The 26,811-nt window shown below is 36.7% G+C and overlaps 1 protein-coding gene across 4 annotated transcripts in view; it reads left to right on the plus strand.

Moving 5' to 3' along the window:
- Positions 1-26,811, plus strand: part of slc2a9l2 (solute carrier family 2 member 9, like 2) — a 149,388-nt gene that overhangs the window by 42,060 nt on the left and 80,517 nt on the right. For all 4 annotated transcript variants that reach the window (XM_041276219.1, XM_041276193.1, XM_041276204.1 and 1 more), the window contains 2 exons: positions 3,092-3,237; positions 23,683-23,815. In XM_041276219.1, coding sequence (XP_041132153.1) covers positions 3,092-3,237; positions 23,683-23,815 — 279 coding nt within the window. The remainder of the gene's footprint in view (positions 1-3,091; positions 3,238-23,682; positions 23,816-26,811) is intronic.

Here is a 26,811-nt window from a genome sequence, read left to right on the forward strand (position 1 = left end):
TACGTGGGTCTTCACTGAATAATACTGAATCAGACACAGAATAGTGAGTGTTGATAAGCCACACAGGCCCCAACGCTATTGTACAAACAATGGTAATCCTAGCACTGGATTTAATAAAGAAAAGAAAACATCCTCAAATGGCCTCGACTGAGCAGTGCCTTCACAACCTCCGTCTTGGAGTGGAAGGGTTTTGTGTATTCGTTCTCTCCATGGAACGGACACTCTCCTCCTCTGTCAACACAGCAAGCTTTCGCTCAGTGCCCACCTGTATGGCTATGGCCGTGCAGTAGCCTCGTGCTGTGACATAGGCGCTTTTTGAGCTGTACGCAGGTTCCCCGTCCATGCCCCCCAGCCAATCAGGACTCCCGATCAAGTCAGCATCAGGTGAGCCTATCTGCTCAATTACTTGCCTAGCAACGCATCTCCTGTTGTGCGTCCCAGCTGCTTCCATAAAGGCACACATACACTCAAGAGCCAGCAACAGGGTACTCCCTGTCACACATATAAAATCTGCTTTCTTTACCTTCCCTTACAAGATCACTCTTAAACAACTAACCTCATCCAAAATAAAGGGTGCAGCCTAACTCTGTTCTTCCCTATTTTCTTTTCTAAGACTAAACAGCAAAGTGTGTTGCTTACTTAATACAATGCTTCCTGCCCCCGGATTTCTGTCTCAACCTTTTCAGGATTGATAAATGAATGAAGAGAAGAAAAATCTCTTGTCTGTCATATGAACCAGATATATCTAACTAACTGTAAATAGTGTGAGTGTGTTGGAGCATTATTTTGACTATGTGTAGTGAAGGCAATTGTCCAGCCTACAGCTGGTTAGTCTTTTGTTTGAACCTTTAGTTTGGCCCTCATGATAGTTTGTTTGTTACTGTTTATTTGTTGTTTTGTTTATTTGTGAAATGTACTAAACATGCGCAATGCTGTTAGCGACTTTTTAGGGAATGCGTTGCGGGAGCAGTTTGTTTTGCGGTTCAGCCTTCGATTCATATGTAATTATGGGTGTTCCTGTATAAATTTGCAAAAAAATGGGTTGAAGATAACGGTTCTCAAATATTATAATGAGGTGTACTAAATCTGCCCGCAATTGTGACGCTTACAATTCCACCATTTTAAGAACTTTTGAAAGCACATTTTAAACAGTTGCTTGCATTTCCCAGTCCACTTTTTTTGTGTGTTGCCAGTTGTGCTCAATGCATTTTTGAAGCAAACTGTGAACTATACTTATTTTTTCCCCCCTAAAAGCAGGGTGTACTTACAAGCCTTGAAAACAAATTTCTGTGACATTTCTGGTTTCCCCAACTTGTTGGGAGCAATAGACTGCACACATGTGCCGCTAACCCCTCCAGCTCATTCTGAGCATCTGTTAGGAATAGAAAACCTATTCTGTTAATGTGCAGGTGGTTTGTTATTGCACAATTTAGCACTGCACGCATGTGTTGCTGGTTTCTTGAAATTCATATTAATAAGCATTGACTGTCCTTCTGTAAGTATCATAACTTGTCAATGTGCCACCATAATCTATTTTGTGTTAACTGTCTAGGCTACTAAGTAGGCCAGGTTATAATAATAATAATAATAATAATAATAAAAAAAAAAAAAAAAACAAAAACGCTAATTTGCATTGTATAAATGTGTACAATGCAGCAACATGATTTCTTTTGTGTTACCGGTAGCCAATGTTATTTGGTATAATTTATCAAAACGCTATTAATAATAAATTAATCATAGTTATAGCAGCAGTTCTTAAGTACTGTATTCTGTAAATATTTTGTCTAATCGTTAAAAAGTACAATGCTTATGGGGCAGTCAGGGCTTTCAATGTACCATATACAAACCAATGGAATACCTTGTGTGTGTGTGCACGCATGTGTCATGCATGTCTGTCTCCAGTTATATGACTGAACGCTGTGAACTAATTAGTTGCTGACTTTCAGACTTGCGAGTGGGTATAACACACAGGCCGACGTGAGGGAATCACATTGCAGAATATTAAACATGTTTAAACTTTGTGATAAACTGCATCGCAAAGCATAACACACTGAAAAATTGCATTGCTATTGATCACATTGGGCAGTGTTAGAGAATAATCAGTTTTGTAAGCACATTCAATTCTATCTTTACCAGAAGGAAATATCTTAAATCTTCCCTAAAATGTGGTCTCAGCTCCTGGTTTACCTAAACAGGGGCTTGGGTTGGATAAAGACACAGAGCTCTACAGCACCATCTGTTTAATAAAACCCATGCCGAGACACACAAGATATATTGGAACTGTGTGATGCTTAGTTAAGCTATCCTCCTCCCTGTGCCATGCCCATCCTAAATATTTTACAAGTTACAAAGTAATTTCCTGTCTAACTTGTATAATATTTAGGTGTGCACATCATTTTAGAAGAAAATTGCCAAAGAAAATTGAATTCAATAGTTTGAATAGTATGTAAATCACCTCCAATCCTTAAGAACCATAAAGCACCAAGTTAAGATTTGTAATTGTATTTGAAACAAAACATAAGACAGTATAAAACAGATTGCCTACAGCTCTCAATGTAAGGAAACCAATAGCTGCAGAAATATTACTTCACAAGGTCAGTCATCTTATATTGTCAGTTCCTCTCACACACATGGTAAATATCGTTTACTGCTTACTAGGTCACCATTACTTATAACAGAAGTGCATCACTGGGCACTGCATAACCTGTTACAATGGAATTTGTATTTGTAGATTGATTTTATCTTATCAAGAAAAAAAAAAAAACAGGTCAAGGACAACAGTTGTTAAAATGTATGTGGTAAAGTGAACACTTGGGTCCATTTATTGTGAAAAACCCCAGTGTGTTGTAGTTTTAAATTCATTCATACATTCCATTTTTTTTAGAGACACTTGAAAAAAGCCATTTGGTATGGCCAGAACTGTTCGCACTGACAGTCACTGACAGTGTAGACAGATAGGATCAGGTCCTTGAAGTGCAAGGTTTTTATTCTTTGTACAGCATATCTCAATGCTCTTAATTGATCCAGAATCTAGAATAGGTTGTCAAAAACAGTTAGCAGGCTGCTGCTGAAATTGTGCTTCTCTTTGCAGGCATTGCCTTAAGTGCCCTTCCCATGTACTTGGGAGAGATCTCACCCAAACAGATCCGAGGCGCCCTGGGGCAGATCCACTCCATCTTTATCTGTGTTGGTGTCTTTACTGGTCAGGTCATGGGCCTCCCAGAATTGCTAGGCCAGGTAAGTGGTATGTTTTATCCAGTCACTTGGCTAACAGTGAATCATTTTAACATGCTTCGGTGAAAAACATGAAAGAAAACATTTGTGTATGCAAACTACTAAATGAACATGCACACTTCTGTACAACAGTATGGACAGGAGTCCACCAATTTAGCAGATAAACACCCATATTAGTGCCCAGAATACTTTAATTGTACTGGCTCTTTACGGTGCAAAATGCTCTAATTGGTAGCGTGTTGCTATAGTTACCATATGTATTATACTTTATGTTTCTTCTCAAATTTGCTAATGTGTTAAACATCTCAATAATTAAATTATGAAGCAAAATATGAATTAATATTTTTTTCAGACCAGAAACAGACTCCAAACAATGAATGGCGGGTGAAAACTGAGCCGTGGCGCTCAGTATTTTATTAATAAATAATAAACAAAATAAAGGTTTAAACAACACCAGCAACACAGACAAAAAAGGCGCATTAGCCAAACAAATACACACACAAATAACAAGCACGCTTAGAAATTGTTATCTTCCTCCACAGATTTACGTCTCTCCTCTGACACTCCTCCTTGAGCGCAGACGGCTGCAGAGTTTTGTATTCTGGCCGAGGGGTTAACTAGCTATTAATTAAATTACGTTTTTACCCCTCGGCCATAGTCTGCACGAGATTAAATAAGGATGCGTGACTGTCAGCTAGTTAAATAATCAGTAGCTGATCAGTCACGCATTCTCACGACGTTTTTAAAAATAAAAGCAATAACCAGGCGGACGGCGTCTAGCTCGTCCGGCCAAACAATACATAATAATAATAACAAATAATAATAATAACAACAAATTATAGTATCGGCCAGCTTTCACCGTTGCATTAACGCGTAAATCAAAATAATAATAAACAAAGGGGCGGGACACTCCGCCACAACTGTAATCTTCTTATGGTTTAAAATCACTTTGTATATAATGTTCGTTAATTCATCATATCCTGTTTAAATCACCCCTGTGACCTCAAGGGGGTCACTTTGATATGCAAAGTAAATCTAAACAGGATGAAGAATAAATCAGCTAGGATTATTGTGATAATTCATATCCGTACCAAGTTTCTCTTTAGGGTAAAACACAGCAGGACTCCGTTAATTTTTCTTTTACTGCTGAAGATTAAGATTACCCATTTTTTTAGCTTTCATTTAGGTTTCATTAACCTTTTTAAAACTTTTTTGGAACTATTTAAAATTGCACAAGGAAAACAGACTAATGGCATTCGGTATTTATGCATTCATGGTGTCTTCAATGTGGGTTCCTGTACAGCAATGTGTAGGATCTCCAGATAAGAGTTTCAGTCATAGTCAAATATTGACATTCTATCACCATTTATTACATTCAAGTGTCCAGTTTGGAAAGTTCAAATTAGCCCAATTTAGCCTTAGTTGTTAAAAAGGGTCCAAGAGGATTCAAGGTCAGGTTTTTTCTATTCACTTCAATTGAAAACTCCTACAGATAAAGGCAAAATCAATATAATTATTTTTCTAGGGGTTTCTCTTCAAGGGCATTTCATTAACAACACAACGCTCTAACAAAAGAGCACTGTCAAATTAATGGAGCTTATTTTATAGAGCAGGGGTCGTCAAAACGTCCATCACGGTTGAAAAGTAGCTCCTGACAAGTATTGAACTACGTGATATATATTATATATGTCACAGGCAAACCACGAAACTGGGCAGTTCGCGGATTGCCTGGGCAAAGTCTGAAATTAATCATGAAGGTCTTTCATTCCAGGTTTTGCCCCGGCAAATCTAGGAGTACCGAACAATGCCCAGTCAAAGTCTGAAATGAATCTCAGAGATCTTTCATTTTATGTTTTCAGAGGCAGACCTACGATTGAAGAACTTGTTTGACCCGCCTACCAGAGTAGTGTCATTTACTCACTCACTCATCTCATTCATGAAAACTACACAGGAAGTCTAGTTTCAGAAAATAGGCATATATTTACAAATGTATTTAAAAAAGCATTTTCTGAAACTATATAAAATATGTAACGAGATATGTAAGACTAATTTATTTTAAACAAATGATTAAAATCTCCAACTCTTGATCGCTTGTCATAAACATTGTTAAACATGAATCAGCTAATCACTCATGTTCCACCCAGTAACTGCATCCATCTCTCTGATTGGACAGTTCAGGACAGTTCTTATTATTATTGGTTGTTATTACGTTATTAATAATACTGTCCTTTTTATACACAAGTGTCAATGGGGTTTCTCATGTTCATTTTTGTTCCGATGTTGCGGGTAATATTATTCCGAAGTGTGACGTAGGTTTTATAATAAGGGTCTTCACATAATATAAATATATATATTATAATATATATATATATATATATATATATATATATATATATTTCTCATGTATATATGACAGTCACCCCAAAGAGTACAATTAAGGAACAAAGTTTCCAGACGAATAGTCAGTCTTTGCTTACTTTCTTGTCTTCCTACTAAGCCTGAGACGAGTCTTCGTCACTCGTCTGACACCAAAAACCGATCCATTTCGGTCTTTATTCAAAAAAAAATAAACATAAAGCTCGAAACGGGTTTTAGTCCCTGTTAAATGGGGTATTGTTAGTAATATAATATATTATATAATATATATTATATATAATTATATATATATATATATATATATATATATATATATATTATAATATATAATATTGTGTGTAAACATCAGCACAAAAATCAAAACACAAAAGTTTTAGGCAGGTGTGAAAAAATGCTGTAAAGTAAGAATGCTTTCAAAAATAGACATGTTAATAGTTTATATTTATTAATTAACAAAATGCAAAGTGAGTGAACAGAAGAAAAATCTACATCAAATCCATATTTGGTGTGACCACCCTTTGCCTTCAAAACAGCATCAATTCTTCTAGATCAGTAAATCCCAAAACAGACCACTAAAAAAAAGCAAACAATAGAGGTTCTTTTAGCAAGGCCCCCTACCTAATTTAACAAGGTCCAACAAATTCCCTCCAACAAACCAAAACGAAAACCCAAACTTAGTCACATAATTTCGAAACAAGAAACAGTAAAACATGTATTCAGTCCCGTGGTTTTATCTCTGCTGCCAGAGTGTGTCCTTCCTCATGCAGTGTGATATTGGAGTTGGGCCTCCTTGCGTTCTGCACAAGTTATGTGAATAATCTTAATGGCACATGCATTGGAAAGTTACAGCAACAGAGAAAAGGAAAGACAGTTGGAAAGAATTGCAGAGATTCAGTAACAGCGTTTAACAGCAGTAACCCAGAAGGAGGCTTGATAGAGTGCATTGATCAACTGGGACACTAAACGCTTATTCAAAGAATAAAGAGGTGCAGTCATTGAGGTATGAAGGAACTGCAGCCCAGAATAATAACAAAACGATGGCAGCATGTAGATTCTGATCTAGTGAGCAAATGATTCAAGGTACATTTCCTGCGGCAGGCACATTGTTTAGAGTGATTTAGAATCTTCTGCAGTATTCTTTTCTTTCTTATGGGATATTTAGCAAATGGAAATGACAATCAATAAAATGTTATATTGGTACAGTAAAAAGATCAATTTAATGGACTGTGGTTTGATTAGGATTTCTGTCATGAGTGAATTGTGACATTTCAATACATGAGTAAGTATTATGTTTATGATGGCAACATAAACCAATACTTTAATTGCAACAGATCTCCTCTGTGTATACGCAGGTGTATAATACTATCGCTGTGTATTTATTCTGAAACTGAGGTCGAAGAAAGGTTAGATGTTCATGACAGCCATTTAGAAATTGAATGTCTGCACAGCGAGTCAAAAATCTTTACAGTCATTGAAAAAATAATTTCAAAAATAGCATTTAAACTGCACCAAACTGACCCCCATGCAATGCAATTGTCATTCAAAATAGTCCAGCAGTCTGTATGAGCTTGGCCCTGCTATACACAGCTATGTCTAGCTTCAATAAGGGGTTCTTAAACATATAATAAACATGTATGTTATGTTTTGTACTGTACTACTGAAAGAGTAAAATACATTTATTTCTGGTAACTCTTTATAACAAGTTTTTAATTTGAAATGTTAATATATGCTAATACTCTTGGCATATGGCGTATTCAAGAAGTTTCAGTCTGGTTTTCGTGCTGCACATAGCACCGAGACGGCCCTTGTCAAAGTTGTGAACAATCTGCTGATAAACTCTGACTCAGACTTTCCATCAGTTAATTCTTCTTGGTGCTGCGTTTGATACTGTAGACCATTCTATCCGATTGAATCATCTTGAAAGCAGGACTGTCTGGCCTTGTGCTATCCTAGTTCAAATCTTATCTTTCTGGTAGGTTTCAGTTCTCTCAATTGGGGAAGTAAAATCAGCATGACCGGAAGTTGTCTGTGGTGTTCCACAGGGCTCCATTCTAGGTCCCTTGCTGTTTTCATTATATATGCTACAGTTGGGTGACGTTATCTGCAGATGCAGAGAGAACTTCCATTGCTATGCTGATGATACCTAGCTATATTTATCCCTAAAGCCAGGGATTTCTTCTGCCTGGGTGTTATTAGCTACTTGCCTTACATACATTGGATGTCACAGAATTTTCTAATGTTGAATTCAGATAAAACATAGGTTATGCTAGTGGGATCACAGAACCAACTAAAAGGAAATTTGGGATTACATGACCATGATCCTTGCATCAAAACTTAATCTAGAAATTAAGAGTTTGGGGTTCATCTTTGATCCTGATCTATCATTTGAGACTCATATTAGGAAAGTTACTAAAGTATCTTATTACCATTTGAGAAATATAGCCAAACTTAGACCATTTATGCCTGTATCTGATGCCGAGAGACTAGTGCATGCCTTTGTTTAATTTAGAATTGATTATTGTAATGCACTTTTTTTTTGGTGTCCCAAAACGTGTGGTATCCCATTTGCAGCTTGTTCAGAATTCTGCTGCTAGAATTCTGACTAAAACCAGGCAAAGTGAACATATTACCCCTGTTTTGGCCTCTTTATGTTAGCTCCCTGTGCATTATAGAATTGATTTTAAGATTTTGGTGTTAATTTAATGACCCTGAATGGATGAACCCCTAGTTATTTGCAGGAGTTACTGGCCCCGTATCTTCCAAATCACACTCTGAAATCACAAGATGCAGGGCTGTTGGCTATTCCTAGGGTCAGCAAAAGCAACATGGGAGGTAGGGCTTTTTCTTGTAGAGCTTCTAAATTATGGAATGCTCTGCTTTGTTTGTCAGGGAAGCTGGGAAAGTTACAGTTTAAGTCAAGACTGAAAACACACTTTTATAAAATGGCTTTCTTATCTTGGGTTTTAATGTAACTTTAAAATTGCTGCTTTTGTATTATGTGTATACTGTTATTTAAATGGTCTGACTGTGGCAGTTGTATGTGTGACATGCTATACAAATGTATTGTGGTTTGTTCTTTTTTTCTACTATGTACTGTACAGTGCTTTGCGATACTTTTATATAAAAAGCACTATATGAATGCAATGCACACACACACACACACACACACACACACACACACACACACACATATATATAGTGAAGAATTCGCTGTCGTTCACCAGGTTAAAGACGTTGTGTTGTGTGAAATAGTTGAACAAATCCAAACAAAAGCCATACTTGCAATGAAACACGCCAGAGCGTGGTTTTATTTGAAAACAAAACAAACAGAAAACAAACAAAACCTACCCCGTTCTCGGGTCCTAAACTAAACACTTATTATTTTTCCCTTTAAACGAAACACGGGCAGGCTAATTCTGCTTACCCTCAAAACAAAGTCTCCTTTCCACTCTTACAGTTCTCCGTTCTCTCACCGTTTTGTCTCTCCCCCCTCTCTCTGATTCTGGCAGCTTTTTAAAACTCCCGCTAGTCAACAGCTGAGTTGAATTACTGTCGCTAGGCTTTGTGTGATATGTGGTCTTTATGTGGTTCATGCTTTTAGCTTGTATGTTGTCGACTACTTCCTTTCCCAGTTTGTTTGCTGACCAGTTAGTTTATGTTGTCTTCACATTTTATTATTTTACTTTCCTTTGAAAGCGTCAGCACATCCTTTACCCAGATGGAGTGTGTACTCCTTACAGCCATGGCCTCACAGCTGACCAAGATTGCTGTGGAATGTACACTCCATCACTATATATATATATATATATATATATATATATATATATATATATATATATATATATATATATATATACACACACACACACACAGTACCAGTCAAAAGTTTGAGTACACTTGCTGGAAACTAGGTTTTTTTCATAATTGACAATGTTTTATGTCGTATATGTTTCTGTAAATACTTGAAAATGAAAACACATGTTGCAATATACAAAACATAAGGAGTATCAAAGCAATGTTCAAGAAAATTGAACAAATCTTGGTTTCCTTAAAATAGCCACCCTTTGCCTTAATAACAGCCTCACAAACACGAGGCATTCAATTAACAAGCCTCAGCAGGAAATCACCCGACATGTCTTCATAGCTCTTCTGCAGCAATTCCCAGAGATGTAGGGCACTTGTGGGTAGCTTTGCTTTGACTCTTCTGTCTAGTTCGTCCCATACAAGTTCTATGGGATTGGGGTCTGGAGACTGGGCAGGCCAGGTCATTAGATTCAGTTGTCCTTCACTTTCCTTCTTCGCCAGATAGTTCTTGCACAACTTTGAGGTGTGTTTCGGGTCATTATCTTGCTGAAGAATGAAGGACTGCCCAGCTAGCCGTAATCCTGATGGAATGACATGCCTCTGAAGTATGCTATGATAACCATGCTGGTTGAGCTTGCCGTGAACTTGGTAAAGATCACCAACTCTGTCACCAACAAAGCAACCCCAGACCATGCCACTGCCTCCTCCATGCTTGACAACCACACATGCAGAACTCATGCGCTCACCCTCTCTGCGTCTTACAAATACTCGGCGGTTGAACCCAAATATTTCAAATTTTGACTTCCACTCCTTGAATGTCCAGTTTCTGTGTTTTTTTTGGCCCAGGCAAGTCTCTTCCTCTTATTCTGCCCTCTTAACAATGGTTTCTTTTCAGCAATTCTTCCAGTCAGGCCAGCTTCACGCAATCTCCTCTGAACAGTTGATGTTGAAACATCTGTACTTCTAGTAGCATTTAGCCGAGCTTGTATTTTAGGGGCAGTTAATCACTGGATTCACAGACTTGTGACTCGAATGAACTTGTTCTCTGATTCTGAGGTCACCCTTGGCCTGCCTGACCTTGTTCGGTCCCCATGAATGCCAGTTTCTTCAAATCATTTGATGGTCTTGGCCACAACAGTTACAACAACTTGCAAAGTTCTTGCGATTTGTCTTAGAATTGACCTTCATTTCTTAAAGTAATTACAGTCTATTTTCTTTGCTTAACTGAGCATATTTTGCCATTTTCTGCTCCCTTACATTCAGGAATGACAAACTTGTGCCTATGTTACCTATATTTATAGTAATCATGGACCCTCACCTGTTAACAATAACTGGTGATAAAAGGTTAATGGCTAACATGCTAGTTAACTGAAATCCCCTTGCTTTGGGTGACTATTTCATTGAACGTGACAAGATTTACATTTTCATTTAAAAATTTAATTTTTTTTAATGCAATTCACTTATGGTTATCAGCTTATATAAGTACATGTATCATATAATGAAATATTAAGTGTTTACAGACAAGTTTATACAGTTAAAAGCATAGATAATCATGAAAAACCTGGTTTCAGACACGTGTACTCAAACTTTTGACTGGTACTGTGTGTGTGTGTGTGTGTGTGTATATGTGTGTGTATATATATATATATATATGATTATTGATTATATGGTATCCCGTCAATTTGTCACTGACTTTTCATCACAAACTTCTCATCACAAACTTTTCATCACCAACAATTAATCACCAGCGACAATTCATCACAGACAATAACTCACTGATTAAGGCCACTGTGTATCATAAAAGCTGTGCTAAAAACAAATGGCTCTATAATAAATCATAAATAAGATACAATACGTATTCGCTTACAAATTACATAAATAAAACCCATAATGTACTAATATTTACTAGTTCGTGACCACCCAAGTAACTAACAAACAAGCAAAAAAAACAAAACAAAAATAACAAGTTTGCTTTTCAAAACTTTATTTTAACACTAGAAGCGACAAAATTTCGAACTGCCTACAAGCGCTGCAATGATCATTTTCACCTGTAGCGTTTTAAACAGCTGTGATATGATAACGTACCCTCCGTGATGAACTGTGGCTGGTGATAAACTGCTGGTGATGAATTGTTGGTGATAAATTGTCATAGACCCTATATATGTGTGTGTGTGTGTGTGTGTGTGTGTGTGTGTGTGTGTGTGTGTGTGTGTGTGTGTGTGTGTGTGTGTTTGGCACAGTATGGTGATAAATGTGCCTAAACTGGTGAGTCTTTGAGTTATATTTAGTAACTACCATGACACTGGTAGCTTATTAAAATATGATATGTCACTTCTTCTGCTTAAGTGTTCATAAGGGAAGAATAAGGATATGTAAGAACTTCATTCAAGCCGTTTGAAAACTCATTTCACTTCATGAACCCACATTTTGCATATGAGTAAGACATTTACAGTAAGCTTGGAATCACCAGGTCTGACTAGGATAGCAGCAATACATTTGAAAATGTTGTTGACATATATTAAACATAATTGAAACACTTACTGGTGGATCTAAATACTGACTTTGTTTAAATCATTAAAATAAGACCTTAGCTCCAGGATAATTTGCCCTGTTTACATGTTAGAATATTATAAGCCTGTTCTGTGAAACATCACAGATATATCAATTATGCACTGTATTGCAGATCTCAGAGGACTCTCCATCTGTATAATGTCTAACAAGCACATTATTTTTCAATTAACTAGATGGGCCATTTTCTTACTCATATTAGTGAGGGTTTTAATAATGAAAAATACATGTTTATGATCCATTTATATAACAAAAGGGAAATACTTTATATTATTTTAGTATTTGTTTTCTCCAGTTGCTGCCATAAACAAATTATGCAAAAATACACTGATGAGTTTAAGTGATAATTACCATGCTGTTTGCACAAACCATTTTCTAATAGCTCTTAATATTTTTTCAGATATCATTAAGGGAAATTAAGAAGGTGATGTAGTCTGAATAAATCCTTGAGCTAATTCATGTCAGTTATGAAGAAACATAACACTCTGTGTATATAATTCTGTTCAACGCTAATGTGAGGAGAATGTTTTTGCATATTTTCTAGTCGTACAGAGTACAGGTCAATTCCCTGTATGGCTAAGCCGCTTTACATTTTAATGTAATTAGTTAATGTCTGAAATGATATAGTAAAAAGCAGATAGTATGAGACTAATTTGTGCTCCCTCTGCAACTGTGGAAACTATGAATTACTGAATGGAAAATCTTACAACATAAGTTTCAGAGAGGGCTGGAGTTACAACTTCAGCAAATTGGCTTTTATAAGTGATTGAAAAGGGACATCTTTGCTGAAATATTTAGTAATCATGATAAATACTGAATAAGGCTGAAACGTCAATAGAGAATTATAGAGAACACACATAATATGATATTAAAGTGGTAAGAAATTAAATTTTATGCAGGTGTAAATAATGATAAATATCCATTTAATATTGGGCCATTTCTGTACAGTACCAAAATAAATGAACATCAAAGTCCTTGTGAGTCTACTTAGGACAGTGGCTCATTAAGGGCATATAAGAAAAACAATTAGTTGCCACCGTAAATGAGTGTATTTCTGCCTGTAAAAAATATATTGAAAAAGTATCATGAAGGATTGATGTGAAAGGGACAATGTGAGTGATAATATTGTAAAAGCTATTCTTGAATGGCCTCTTTAGTTCCTGAAACCAATTGGACCATAACTAAAATAATTTGTTTTATCAAATCTCAATGGTAAGACACTGTAAGAGCTGTTACTACAATTCTGCAGCCACTTAACTCTTCAGTGTGCCATTCTACTGTACTTCATTTTGTGGACAGCAATTTTCACATACTCAAATGGATTTATTTAATCTAGAATACCCCCCTCAGTGCTCTTAAGTACCAGCATATTGTTACACATTGCTGAAAACACAAGTGACCAACCAGATATCAAAAGACAATGTTCTATAAGGTGAGCAGAATTTACATACAGTACCAGTAGGCAATCAGGCAGAAAATTGAGACTTGTCATAAAGGAGCTTGCATTGAATCCTGGTCAAATACTATGACTTAATTATACAGTTTTTGCCCCTAAATCACTACGAACTAATGCGCACGTGTTTGTGGCTGTAGGCCGAAACAATCAAGTTTGTAGGTCATTGTACGTCATGGCCGGAGCAGGGGAGAAGGGAAGGGAATGCAAGCCAGCTGACCTGCATTTCTGTGTGTTCTGCTTTCACACGCTACATACTGTTTTACATAATGGCAACATTGCTTTTAAATTACTGTGGCTGATTCCTTGGCTGAAGAGATATCAGCTCATCATCTAACCATGGAATCTTATGCAATTCAATCACTTAAACTCCTGATGGTAAACAATGTAACAAAATCTATAACAAAACTTTATTTGGGCCCTCTATGATTTGATTGGCGAAAGATAACGTTGGTTTATTGGAGTTCACAAAGACAGCTTTTTTCAGCTTGGTACGGTAACCTTTTCACGTCCTTTTTTGTTTAATTCTTGCTGTTTTTGTTGCATTTCAGCCATTCATTAATTGCATTAAGTTTTGCAAGACACAAACTTTAAGTGTATTTTTATTTGTTGCTGCTCTTGTTCTACATTTCCTTAACAATTGTTAATTTTAAACTACTTTTTTTTTACACAACAATACTCGCACGTTTGGTCACCATCACAACTATTGCAAGAAACTGGGGTTCATGTATTCTGCTGGTGTTAATAAACCTGATGAAGAGTTAGTGTCAAAACGCGTAGTTTCTTTTACAACTATGTCCTTTCTTTAAATCAGTAAAGAGATTTTGATGAAGAATATTAACAAGCAGGTGAATTTCGTTTGGTAAGCCATTTAAATATAGTTTGCCTGAAAGAAATTTGAACGCTTGTATTGCCATAGAGACTTTTATTGTGTGTGTGTCTGTCTGTCTATATATATATATATATATATATATATATATATATATATATATATATATATATATGTGAGCGGGTAGGTGCACACGAAGAAAACAGACAGTGGTTTCCAAAACAAAGCAAGTCTTTATTCCAGTATTCTATACAGCTGGCTCTTATATTGCAATGTCCAAAAAAAAATAAACAGTTCAAACAAGGTTTCAAACAAAAACCAAACCACCAATGCAAAATTGCTGATGTAAACCAACCGGACCAATAACCCCGTCCAGTTGGTGAATAGGTAATTCCACCTGGGTTTTGGGTTTCTTCTTTAGGAACCCTTCTCCTACCCTTATTCCGCAGTCCAGTCCCTTTGCGAATCTCAGCAGCGGACAGGCCGTTTCTCATAGCCCCTGCAGAGAACAGGGAATTGCAGATGCAAAGGACCACCACGTTATCCCGTTCCGATCTTATTGTAGATAATCCTCAGAAGTTCTCAGGCAGGCAAACAAAACAAACAACCCAACAGACTAGAGGCACATGCTCCCTTTTACCAGCCAGGCATTTGGCCGTTACAGGCTACATGTGTGGGCCAATTAAGGCCAATGATAGTCTAACAATAGTCAAACTCCTCCTTGACATCATGGCAGGCATGTTTGCTGCCCACAGGTCCATCTGATCATTCCTGGCAACCTCTGTGGGCTCATACCAAGCCTGCCATGAATGACTCCTGGTGGTAAACTTGTGAGCTGGCTCACATATATATATATATATATATATATATATATATATATATATATATATATATATATATATATATATATATATTAGGGCTGTTGACTGGATTAACAGGCATTAGTTGATTGATAACCGTAGATGAATCTGTGCACATTTCTAATTAAACCACGTGTAAAAATCATTTCCATTGAGGCTATCTCCGCATAGGACGTATCATGTGAAATCAGTCTATATATATTATATATATATAATATATTATTCATATATATATTATATATGACATTTTTAATATATATTCATATATATATATATATATATTAGTGGCGATGGCGAACAGTATGGGGTCAGCAGGAAGAAAGGAAAAAAGATTCTTTTGCCGCTGGAAAAGACGTTTATTTTGGAATGGAAATGGAACGGATTAGTTTGAAAGGAATGGATTAGCTCTTGCTGCAGCCCTGTCTTAGCACCCTCACTCGTCACTGCACAGGTTGCAGCTTTATATAGGGTCTGCAGGCGGGAAAGAGCAACAAGTCCCATTCAGCGGGTCCACGAGACCTGATGCTACTCTCTCTCTCTCTCTCTCTCTCTCTCTCTCTCTCTCTCTCTCTCTCTCTCTCTCTCTCTCTCTCTCTCTATATATATATATATATATATATATATATATATATATATATATATATATATATATATATACAGCTCTGCAAAAAATTAAGAGACCACTGCAAAATTATCAGTTTCTCTGGTTTTACTATTTATAGGTATGTGTTTGGGTAAAATGAACATTTTTGTTTTATTCTATAAACTACTGACAACATTTTTCCCAAATTCCAAATAAAAATATTGTCATTTAGAGCATTTATTTGCAGAAAATGACAACTGGTCAAAATAACAAAAAAGATGCAGTGTTGTCAGACCTCGATTAATGCAAAGAAAATAAGTTCATATTCATTTTTAAAACAACAAAATACTAATGTTTTAACTTAGGAAGAGTTCAGAAATCAATATTTGGTGGAATAACCCTGATTTTCAAGCACAGCTTTCATGTGTCTTGGCGTGCTCTCCAGTCATTCACATTGATGTTGGGTGACTTTGTGCCACTCCTGGTGCAAAAATTCAAGCAGCTTGGCTTTGTTTGATGGCTAGTGACCATCCATCTTCCTCTTGATCACATTCCAGAGGTTTTCAATGGGGTTCAGGTCTGGAGATTGGGCTGGCCATGACAGGGTCTTGATCTGGTGGTCTCTGTCCACACCTTGATTTATCTGGCTGTGTGGCATGGAGCATTGTCCTGCTGGAAAAAATAATCCTCAGAGTTGGGGAACATTGTCAGAGCAGAAGGAAGCAAGTTTTCTTCCAGGACAACCTTGTACTTGGCTTGATTCATGCCAAAGCTGCCCGATTCCAGCCTTGCTGAAGCACCACCAGATCATCACCAATCCTCCACCACATTTCACAGTGGGTGTGAGACACTGTGGCTTGTAGGCCTCTCCAGGTCTCCGTCTAACCATTAGATGACCAGGTGTTGGGCAAAGCTGAAAATTGGACTCATCTGGGGGTGCTTCAGCAAGGCTGAAATCAGGCAGATTTGTCTTTGTGAAGGACGCATAAATCAAGTCAAGTACAAGGTTGTCCTGGAAGAAAACTTGCTTCCTTCTGCCCTGACAAAGTTCCCCAACTCTGAGGATTGGTTTTTCCAGCAGGACAATGCTCCATGCCACACAGCCAGGTCAATCAAGGTGTGGATAGAGGACCACCAGATCAAAACCCTGCCATGGCCAGCCCAATCTCCAGACCTGAACCCCATTGAAAACCTCTGGAATGTGATCAAGAGGAAGATGGATAGTCACTAGCCATCAATCAAAGCCGAGCTGCTTGAATTTTTGCGCCAGGAGTGGCATAAAGTCACCCAACATCAATGTGAATGACTGGAGAGCACGCCAAGACACATGAAAGCTGTGCTTGAAAATCAGGGTTATTCCACCAAATATTGATTTCTGAACTCTTCCTAAGTTAAAACATTAGTATTTTGTTGTTTTAAAAATGAATATGAACTTATTTTCTTTGCATTAATCGAGGTCTGACAACACTGCATCTTTTTTGTTATTTTGACCAGTTGTCAGTGTATATACCTATAAACAGTAACACCAGAGAAACTGATAATTTTGCAGTGGTCTCTTAATTTTTTCCGGAGCTGTATGTATGTATGTATGTATGTATGTATGTATGTATGTATATATATATATATATATATATATATATATATATATATATATATATATATATATATATATATATATGCATACCAGTACCCAATGGGAATGTGGTCTTTTTAAAACAATTTTTATTTGTATTTATATTTTAGTAAATGTAACAAATGTTACCTTTCTGTCCTATTACCCTAATAAAACAGATTTAAGGACCTGATAACTAATATATAGTGGATAGCATTGCTGAGAAGCTTATAAGAAAAGTAATTACCCAATTCAGTTTTGTAATTTAGGTTTAAACATCCTCTCTTGTTTTTGAAGTAAATTAATTCTACTCATCACAATGGCAACAGAAAACCCATTTGTCTTTTTTTGTATTCCTACAGGGGAATTATTTCCCTCTATAGCAGTAAAATATTTTGATATACTGATCAGATTACATGAAAATCAATAGGAGCCAAGTTTGTACCTACAGCAGTCAAAAACAGCATCCCTCTGTGATGTCCGGTTACATGAGGATGGGCTGATTTATGGCTGTCGTGAGCCACTTCTGTTTCACAGATTTAGCAAAAGGAACAATGTTTGTATCTATATAGTATTTCACTACATCACTGCACACTATAATTGCGATAAAAAATGCTGTACTTAATTAAATGTGTTTAGTAAATTCCATATTTATTAACTTTTTGTAGTGAAGGTCAAAGACCTGGCTTCATTTCCATTGCTCTAATCTCACTCTGGCAACCCTGGTACTGAGTCTTATACTAGAAATAATAGGTCAAAAGGAAGCAGTAAAGTTTTATTGCCTGTCGGTTTCATTCAGTTTGTTTGCTTGAATGAACAGTACAGTTTAGTATTTCTTGGTCATTTTTTTTTTTAAATAAATATATACATATGTTTTAGTCAGGGTAAATGTCAATATACCACATTTAAGTTTAATTACAGCTCCATCATGAATTGAATCCACATCTGTCAGTTCTTAAATGTATTTTTAATATCTGCAGTGTGTGTGTGTGTGTGTGTGTGTGTGTGTGTGTGTGTGTGTGTGTGTGTGTGTGTGTGTGTTGCCTGTATATATAATTACACAGCTGAGCTGAATAACTGAGGCAGATGGACAATTTAGATATGGATGTCCAGCCCCAAACAATTTTAGTTATGACTTATAGGTTGGAGTCAAGTTTTTTCCAGTTCACAAAATAAATCAGCATAGGTAATTTCCCAAGTGATTTCTGCTAAATGTCACCCGATTTAAATTAGTGCGATTGAACTAGCGAATCAGAATGCTCTGCATTGATGAAATTGCATCAGATTTGTAAGTAGTATGAATTTAAACTGAAAGCCACTCATTGTCCAGCAATCAATACATTCTATTCCAGTATATGCAAAATATGTGTCTGATGTTATATTGAATATATGTAGCATAAATATAATGTAGTCTTAATGCAGATTCTCTGACTATTAATATGATGTTTTGATTCATAACTTTACAGAAACCTCACTGTCACTGCCAAAGCAGCACAAATTAGGCAGGAAACGACATTAAAATATCCATAAATATGTCTATTACAGATGATAAAATGTTAGCTAAGGGCTATAATTTAAAAATAGGCATTTAAACATTGTGAGAGAACCATTCCATACCCCTTGGGTTAGTTACAGAAACAGGTTAGTCTGCCTGTCTATGAAACAAACAGATTTGTATTAGGGTCTAGTTGATTTTCTAGATTGAAGTTTATATTTGTAGATAGCTCAGCCACCTTTAATTTAGATTTAATCTACCCCCTGTCAAACATACAGTATGAGCAAAGAAACTGCAACATAAAGTCATATTTCCTTTATTACAAGATGTATTAACACAGTTTACTGTGAAATGTTTTATATTCAAACAGATGGCACAACAAAAAAAAAGAATCAGCTACTGGTAATCGGAAAACATAGTTGTCAAGGGACCACCTTTCCTGCAGGCGACTAGCTAAAGGTCTATAATGGTCACAGAGAGGATTACACAGTATTGTTCATGACAACATCCAGACTATTCTTTGCTTCAGCAACTCTGTCCAGGAGCCTATTTCAATGGCTCACCACCCTTTCCGTGATAAAGCTCCTTCTCCTCTCGCTTCTACCCATGGCCCCTGGTCCTGTTCTCTGTGACCTGTGAAAAGTAATTCTCAGCAGTTACTTTGTTAAACCCCTTGACAATTTGAAATACCTCTATTAAGTCACCTCTGACTCTCCTTCTTTCTAGGCTCTACAGATTCAGCTCTTTCAGTCTGTCTTTATATAACATACACTTCAATCCTGGAATTAATCGTGTTGCTCTGCTGTGTACTCTCTCCAATGCCTGAATGTCTTTCTTATGATATGGGGACCAGAACTGGACACAATATTTCAGCTTCTCCGCACTGTTTAGTTGGCTGAAGAGATTCATCCACGACTACCGCCAAGTCCTTTTCGTACATAGCCTCCTCTATTTCATTACTATTCCTGTTGTACTTGCCTCTAATGTTTTTGTGCCCTATGTGCAAGAATTTGCATTTATTCACATTAAATTTCATCTACCATGTGTCAGCCCACGCTTGAATCTTGTCTAAATCTATTTGTATTATTAAAGTTGCTGATTGGGAACTGGTTACCCCTCCCAGTTTGTGTCATCTGCAAATGTGCATAGTTTACTGATTATGTCTTAGTCCAAGTCAATTATATAGATTAAGAATAGCAATTGTACCAATACTGATCCCTGTGGTACCCCACTTGTTGCGTTACTCCAGTTTGATGCCTGGCTTCTAATTATAACTCTCTGCTTTCTAGTTATGAATCCATGCTACTACTTTACCATTTATTCCTACTGATTTAATCTTTTAGATATAGTCTTTCATGCGGTACTTATAAACCTTTGTCAAAGTAGATTATGTCATATGTACTATCCTTGCCCACTCCAGTAGTCACCTCCTGAAAGAAATCTAGTAAATTAGTTAAACAAGATCTACTGTACCCTTCCTAAATCATGTTTGCTGTCTCCTATAATGTTTTTGCAGTACAGTATAAACATTGCTCCATTTTGGTCCTTATTATAGTTTCCATGATTTTACATATGTCATTCCCAGGACCAAATTTATCTCCCTTTTTTTTGAAAAAAATATAGGAACAACATTGCCAGTTTTCCTGTCCAGTGGGATAGCTTCTTTATTTATAGATTTGTTGAATACATAACATATTGGTTTAAAAATCTGTTCTCTAGTTTCCCTGAGGACTCCTGGACAGATTGATTATTTTAAGTGCTGCTAGCTCCCTTAGTACTTGATTCTGTTTTGTAACAAACTCTGGTAATGATGTTTGTGTACATTCTGTTAACTTTCTCATGTTGTATAAATCCTCCTTTGTAAATGCACAAAGTGTTGATGAAGTACATCTGCGATTTAATAGTCTTTTGTCACTAAAATACCACTGCTGTCGCTAAACTACTGACTTCCTCTTTTAGTTTCCTTATAGCATTAGCATAATGAAAAAAAAAATGGATTAAGTTTGCTATCTACCTCTACTTGTCCCTCTAATTCCCTTTTCGCTCTTCTAGTCTGTTTTTTAGGTCTCTACAGGCCTCTGTATTCTTTTTGTGAGGCTGCTCCCTTTGAATTAATAGAAAGGTAGAATGTTCTTTTGTTTTTAATACCAAGCTTAATTGATTGATTTACCCATCATGGCTTCTTTTTCTTAAGTTTGCATTTTCTAATTTTTGGGATAAAGGCATCCTGCGTTTCCTTAATTGTTTTCAGCTTCAGTATCTATTGGTATTCTATCCCAGTCTGTGTTTAGAAGCTCCTGTTGCATTCCTTTGCAATCTGCTGTCCTGAAATTGTAAACCATTGTCTTTGATTTATGTACTGCCCTTGATTTATTTGCCACAGACTATTATATTATGGTCACTTATTCCTAGTGGTTCTATTACCTGTAAGTTGTGTATCCCTGCTTCATTTATTAATATCGATTTGTATCTAGTCGGGGCATTCACCATTTTGTGATAAGAAACAATCTTGCACTAACTCTGTCATTCCCATATCTGAACTGCTGTCAGAGGTCATGTGGTCCCAGTTTATTTTTGGGAAGTTGAAGTCATGACATGCTTTGCAGCCTGATCACAAATGCACTCCTGAAGTGAAATGACCAAAGAAGGGCATGAGCTGTTATTTGCTTAGCGTGGACTTTATCAAATTGAAAATCCATGTTTGCTAAAGCATGTGCTTTTTCAAATGTACGCATGTGAGACCAACTTAGCGAAAGCACAACATAACACAACAGTTAATATTAACGTAATTATTGCTATACACTTTTTAAAACACTGATATACATATGCTATCATTTCTAATTTTACTTTCACCATAGAAGTGTACAAGAAAAAAAAAAAAAAGTTATTTGAAATAATACTAACAAAGTGTACTGCATTTACGCAGCTACTGTACTGGTATATTAGTATTTTTGTCAATGACAATACATCTTATAAGTTTGTTTTATAAGATACAGTGCACAAACATATAAGGCACAATAATGTTGTTTTTAAATGCATAGGTTTCAGCCTCAAATTATTTTCCAACAAACTCTATGCTGTGGTCAACAACAGTGAGGCCAGAAGTGTTACAGGTCAGTTTTAGTCCTGCTTGACTGAGTTATTATCCACACCCACAACCCTTCTTCTCTGGGTCCATCAGCAGTTATTTTGCTAAAAGGTTTACTCATGTCTTCTGGTTTTTGCTTCATAGCATACTCTTCAAGTACATTGACACTGCAGACAGGACAGTTGTACTACAGGGATTTTATCCAGGCTCCGATCTTGATTCTGAGCCAATTTGTGTTGTTCTGAGTTTTAGCTATGCTCCTGGGCTCAGTTTTGGCTCAATTTGTAATCCTGCTTTCTGGTAAGATTAAATCTTGATCCAATTTCTAAATCATATTAGACTGCAAATTGGTTTTGAAAAAAAAAAAAAAAAAAAAAAAGAACCCTGTATTCTGTTGTGCTGCTTGTGAGATGGATTGTCTGCTTGTGTGCTGCTTCTCCTTCGGATGAGACATAAAACCAAGGTCCTATTGTAAGTGACTCTGCAGCAGCAGTTGTGATGCATAGTTCACACCCTAGTCTCTGTAAGTCATTCAAAGTAATAATAATAATAATAATAATAATAATAATAATTAGGAAAGGAAAGTTCATGGTGTGTTAAAACAGGCAGCAAGTCTCTGCAAGTCGCATAGGATAAAGGCATCTGTTAAAATAAAGAAATAATAATAATAATAATAATAATAATAATAATAATAATAATAATAATAATAATAATAATAATAATAATAGTGTCTCCACCTCCAGTTGTTTTGCAGTTATGTGTCTGCCCCAAAACTTGCTGGAAGGTACTATATATTGTAGTTTACATATAACATGCTAAGAAGCACAATATAGAACAATTTTGATGCAGCTATTTAATTACCTTATAAATCATACATCTGTTTTTGAAGGTGAACATATTAAATGTATCATTCTATGCATCAGATTTATTGCGCTTTCAGTAAGAAAGTAAATTACTTACAGGTGATACAACATCATAAGAACTTCATTATCACATGCCATAGCAATCATGTGTATTATTCTGAATTGTAGAATTAAGTTTTATTTGCCCCAGTAGGTTAATTATGTACATGCAAATGCCAAAGTAATGTTTGAATATGTGACTCCAAATGATAATCTTATGTGACAGTCAGTTGCTATGACTGTATACTGTATGAGTCTGCTTTCTCAGACACAGCACTGGCGAAGTGGTGTGGATCCTCATGCATGAACCGTAGGAACATTCCTTCAAGTCTCGTGCAAGGATCTGGCACACAGCTAAAAACAAGCTAGAGTTTAACAAATGACAGTTAATCTGTGTCTGTCAGGACTCTTGTCAGTCAGTCATGTCTACTCAATTGAATGAAATGGAGGTGGATCTAAATGACACCACTGTTTAAATCTTAAAAGCAGGAGAAAACCAACATATCTAACAGGGTGTGTGTGTGTGTGTGTGTGTGTGTGTGTGTGGTGTGTGTGTGTGTGTGTGTGTGATTCTTAAAGTATCTTTGTCTTTTTAATATAATTATTCAGTGGACGTGCAATTTGGATATTGTTTCTTTGGCAGAACATTTTGAAACCCCCTAGAAGAGTTGTAATAGATGATATGTGTTTCTTTAATAATTGATTTATATTTTGTTGTCCACCAAGTCCAATCTACCCCTCCCCCTTGCTGTAATTAAAACAGTGCCCCCTGGTGAATACAGCAAGGGAAACACATAGGAATAGTGTTTATGTTCAGTACATTAGACTTAGCGGTATTAGTTGCAAATTGAAGTTTTGTTTTGTTGGGTTTTTTTTAGGAATCCAGATGGAATTACATGTTCGGCATCATCATGGTCCCTGCTTCAGTGCAACTGCTTACGCTGCCCTTTCTTCCTGAGAGCCCCAGGTACCTGCTGCTCGAAAAACGGGATGAGACAAGGGCAGAGAAAGGTAATCAAACCAGATCACCTGTCATTTCCATCAACTGTCTTTTTTTGGTCTCAACAATCAAAACAGAGTTGGTTTACAAATTAAAGTCCCTGCTACTGATCACAGTGGACACATTTATAGCAGTATTACTTCCTTCCTCCTCAATAAAATAGTATGAGCAGCTGGCTCTTTGAGCTAATATATATATATATATATATATATATATATATATATATATATATATATATATATATATATATATATATATATATTACTGACTACGTGTTACCCCAGGTCTTACATCAATGGGCACATCTATAGTAAATAACTGACAATTTAAAATAGTGAGCATCATAGGGTTTGTTTTTTCTGTAGTATTGTTCTTGGAATAAACAAAATCGTCTTAAAAGAAAAAATTTTTAGAAAGGCTTTCTTGTGATTCTGTGTTTTTGTGTTTGGGGTTCTGTGTTTTGATGACTTGTTGTATTTTTTATGTTAAGCACTCTGAGATGAGTGCTTTTAAGGGCACTATATAAAATGAAAGTTTACTATTATTATTATTATTATTATTATTATTATTATTATTATTATTATTATTATTATTATTATAAAGTACTGAGCTCAAGTCATGTGATTTCATAAAAACGCAAGGTGCTCAGTGTTCGGTATTTGATTTGAGTTAAAATTGCCAAAATTAGTTGATTAAGAATCTGTGTAAATATCAATTCAAAAAGACATGATTTTAATTAACTCAAGAACAGTGAAAGATATGACCATGCCCCGCTTGAGTAATGAAGATTGCCTGGTTGCTATCGGCATGATTGGAGGCGGCCTGTCTGTGAGAGAAGTTGCCCGGAGAATGAGATGGTCTGCTTCAGCAATCAGCAGACTAATCCAGAGAAACCAGGAAACCAGCTCTGTGCCACGTCCTGGAAGGCAGAGGGTCTCCACACCGGCCAAGGACCGTCACATCCGACTCATCCATCTGCATAATTGTTTTCACACGGCAGTGGCTACAGCACAAGAAATTCCAGGAAGAAATAACCAGTGCATCAGCAAAATGACTGTAGCTCATCGTCTGCATGAAAATGATGTGTATGCTCCGAGGCTTTTCAGGGGTAACATGTTGACAGCAGAGAGACGAAATTGCCATCTTCTGTGGGCCAGAGAATATCTGAGGTGGCGGCAGAGAGAGTGGTGGAGTGTTTTATTCACTGATGAATGCCGTTTTGTCCTTGACAGACCTGATGGAACACAATGTGTGGGAGACATTGTGGTGAGTGTGCTGCAGACTGTTGTGTTGTTCAAGCCAACCTTGTTCAAGAATCTCCTTTAACACAAGAGTGCCTTTTAAATCTATTAGACCTGGGTGTTGCGTTTCTTTTGTGCATCAGTATATACAGTGGCCCTCAAAAGTATTCACCGCCTTTGGGCTTTTCCACATTTTATTGTGTTACAACATGGAATCAAAATGGATTTAATTAGGAGTTTTTGCCACTGATCAACACAAAAAAAGTCCATAATGTCAAAGTGAAAAATTATATCTACGAATTGTTCTAAATTAATTACAAATATAAAACAGAAAACAATTTATTGCATACGTATTCATCCCCTTTGCAATGACGCACCTAAGTAAGCTCTGGTGCAACCAATTGTCTTTAGAAGTCACATAATTAGTTGAATGGAGTCCACCTGGGTGCAATTAAAATGTTTCATATGATTTCAGGATAAATACACCTGTCTCTGGGAGGTCCCACAGTTGGTTAGTACATTTCCTAACAAAAACTACATCATGAAGACAAAGAAACATTCCAAGCAAATCTGGAATAAGGTTCTTCAAAAGCACTAATCAGGGGTAGGATATAAGAACATTTCCAAGGCATGGAATATCCCCCAGAGCGCAGCAAAGTCCATTATTAAGAAATGGAGAGAATATGTCACAACTGTGAATCTGTCTAGAACAGGCCATCCTCAAACTGAGTATCCGGGCGAGAAGGGCATTACTCAGGGAGGCCACAAAGAGGCCTATGGCAACTCTAAAGGAGTTACAGTCTTCCACAGCTGAGCTGGGAGACACTGTGCATGTGGGAACAATAGCCCGGGTGCGTCACAAAACTGGCCTTTATAGGAGAGTGGCAAAAAGAAAGCCATTGATGAAAAAAACTCACATGAAATCTCAGCTAGAGTTTGCCAGAAGGCATGTGGGAGACTCCGAGACCAAGTGGAAGAAGATTCTATGGTCTGATGAGACCAAAATAGAGCTTTTTGGCCTCAACGCTAAGTGCTGTTTTTGGCACAAACCTAACACCGCACATCATCCTGAGAACACCATCCCTACCATGAAGCATGGTGGTGGCAGCATCATGCTATGGGGATGCTTCTCTGCGTCAGGGCCTGGAAAGCTTGTGAAGATAGAGGGCAAAGTGGATGCAGCAAAGTAAAGAGAAATCCTGGAGGAAAACCTGCTGAAGTCTGCAAGAGACCTTGGACTTAGGAGAAGATTCATCTTCCAGCAGGACAATGACCCCAAACATACAGCCAAAGCCACACTGGAGTGGCTTAAATACAAAAAGGTCAATGTCCTGGAGTGGCCCAGTCAAAGCCCGGACCTCAATCCAATTGAGAATATGTGGAAAGAGTTGAAAATTGCTGTTCACCAAAGGTCCCCATCGAACTTGACCGTGCTTCAGCAATTTTGCAAAGAAGAATGGGCAAAAATTGCAGTATCCAGATGTGCAAAGCTGGTAGAGACTTATCCAAATAGAATGATGGCTGTAATTGCTGCCAAAGTTGCCTCTACCAAATATTGTTTTGTATGTGTAATTAATTTAGAACAATTTGTAGATTTTATCTTTCACTTTGACATTATGGACATTTTTGCGTTGATCAGTAGCAAAAACTCCTAATTAAATCCATTTTGATTCCATGTTGTAGCACAATAAAATGTGGGAAGTCCAAGGGAGGTGAATACTTTTTAGAGCCACTGTATATGGTTGTGTATATTAGAATATTCCACA

The sequence above is a fragment of the Polyodon spathula genome, chromosome 2 (assembly GCF_017654505.1).
Source record: "Polyodon spathula isolate WHYD16114869_AA chromosome 2, ASM1765450v1, whole genome shotgun sequence".
Classification (NCBI taxonomy): domain Eukaryota; kingdom Metazoa; phylum Chordata; class Actinopteri; order Acipenseriformes; family Polyodontidae; genus Polyodon; species Polyodon spathula.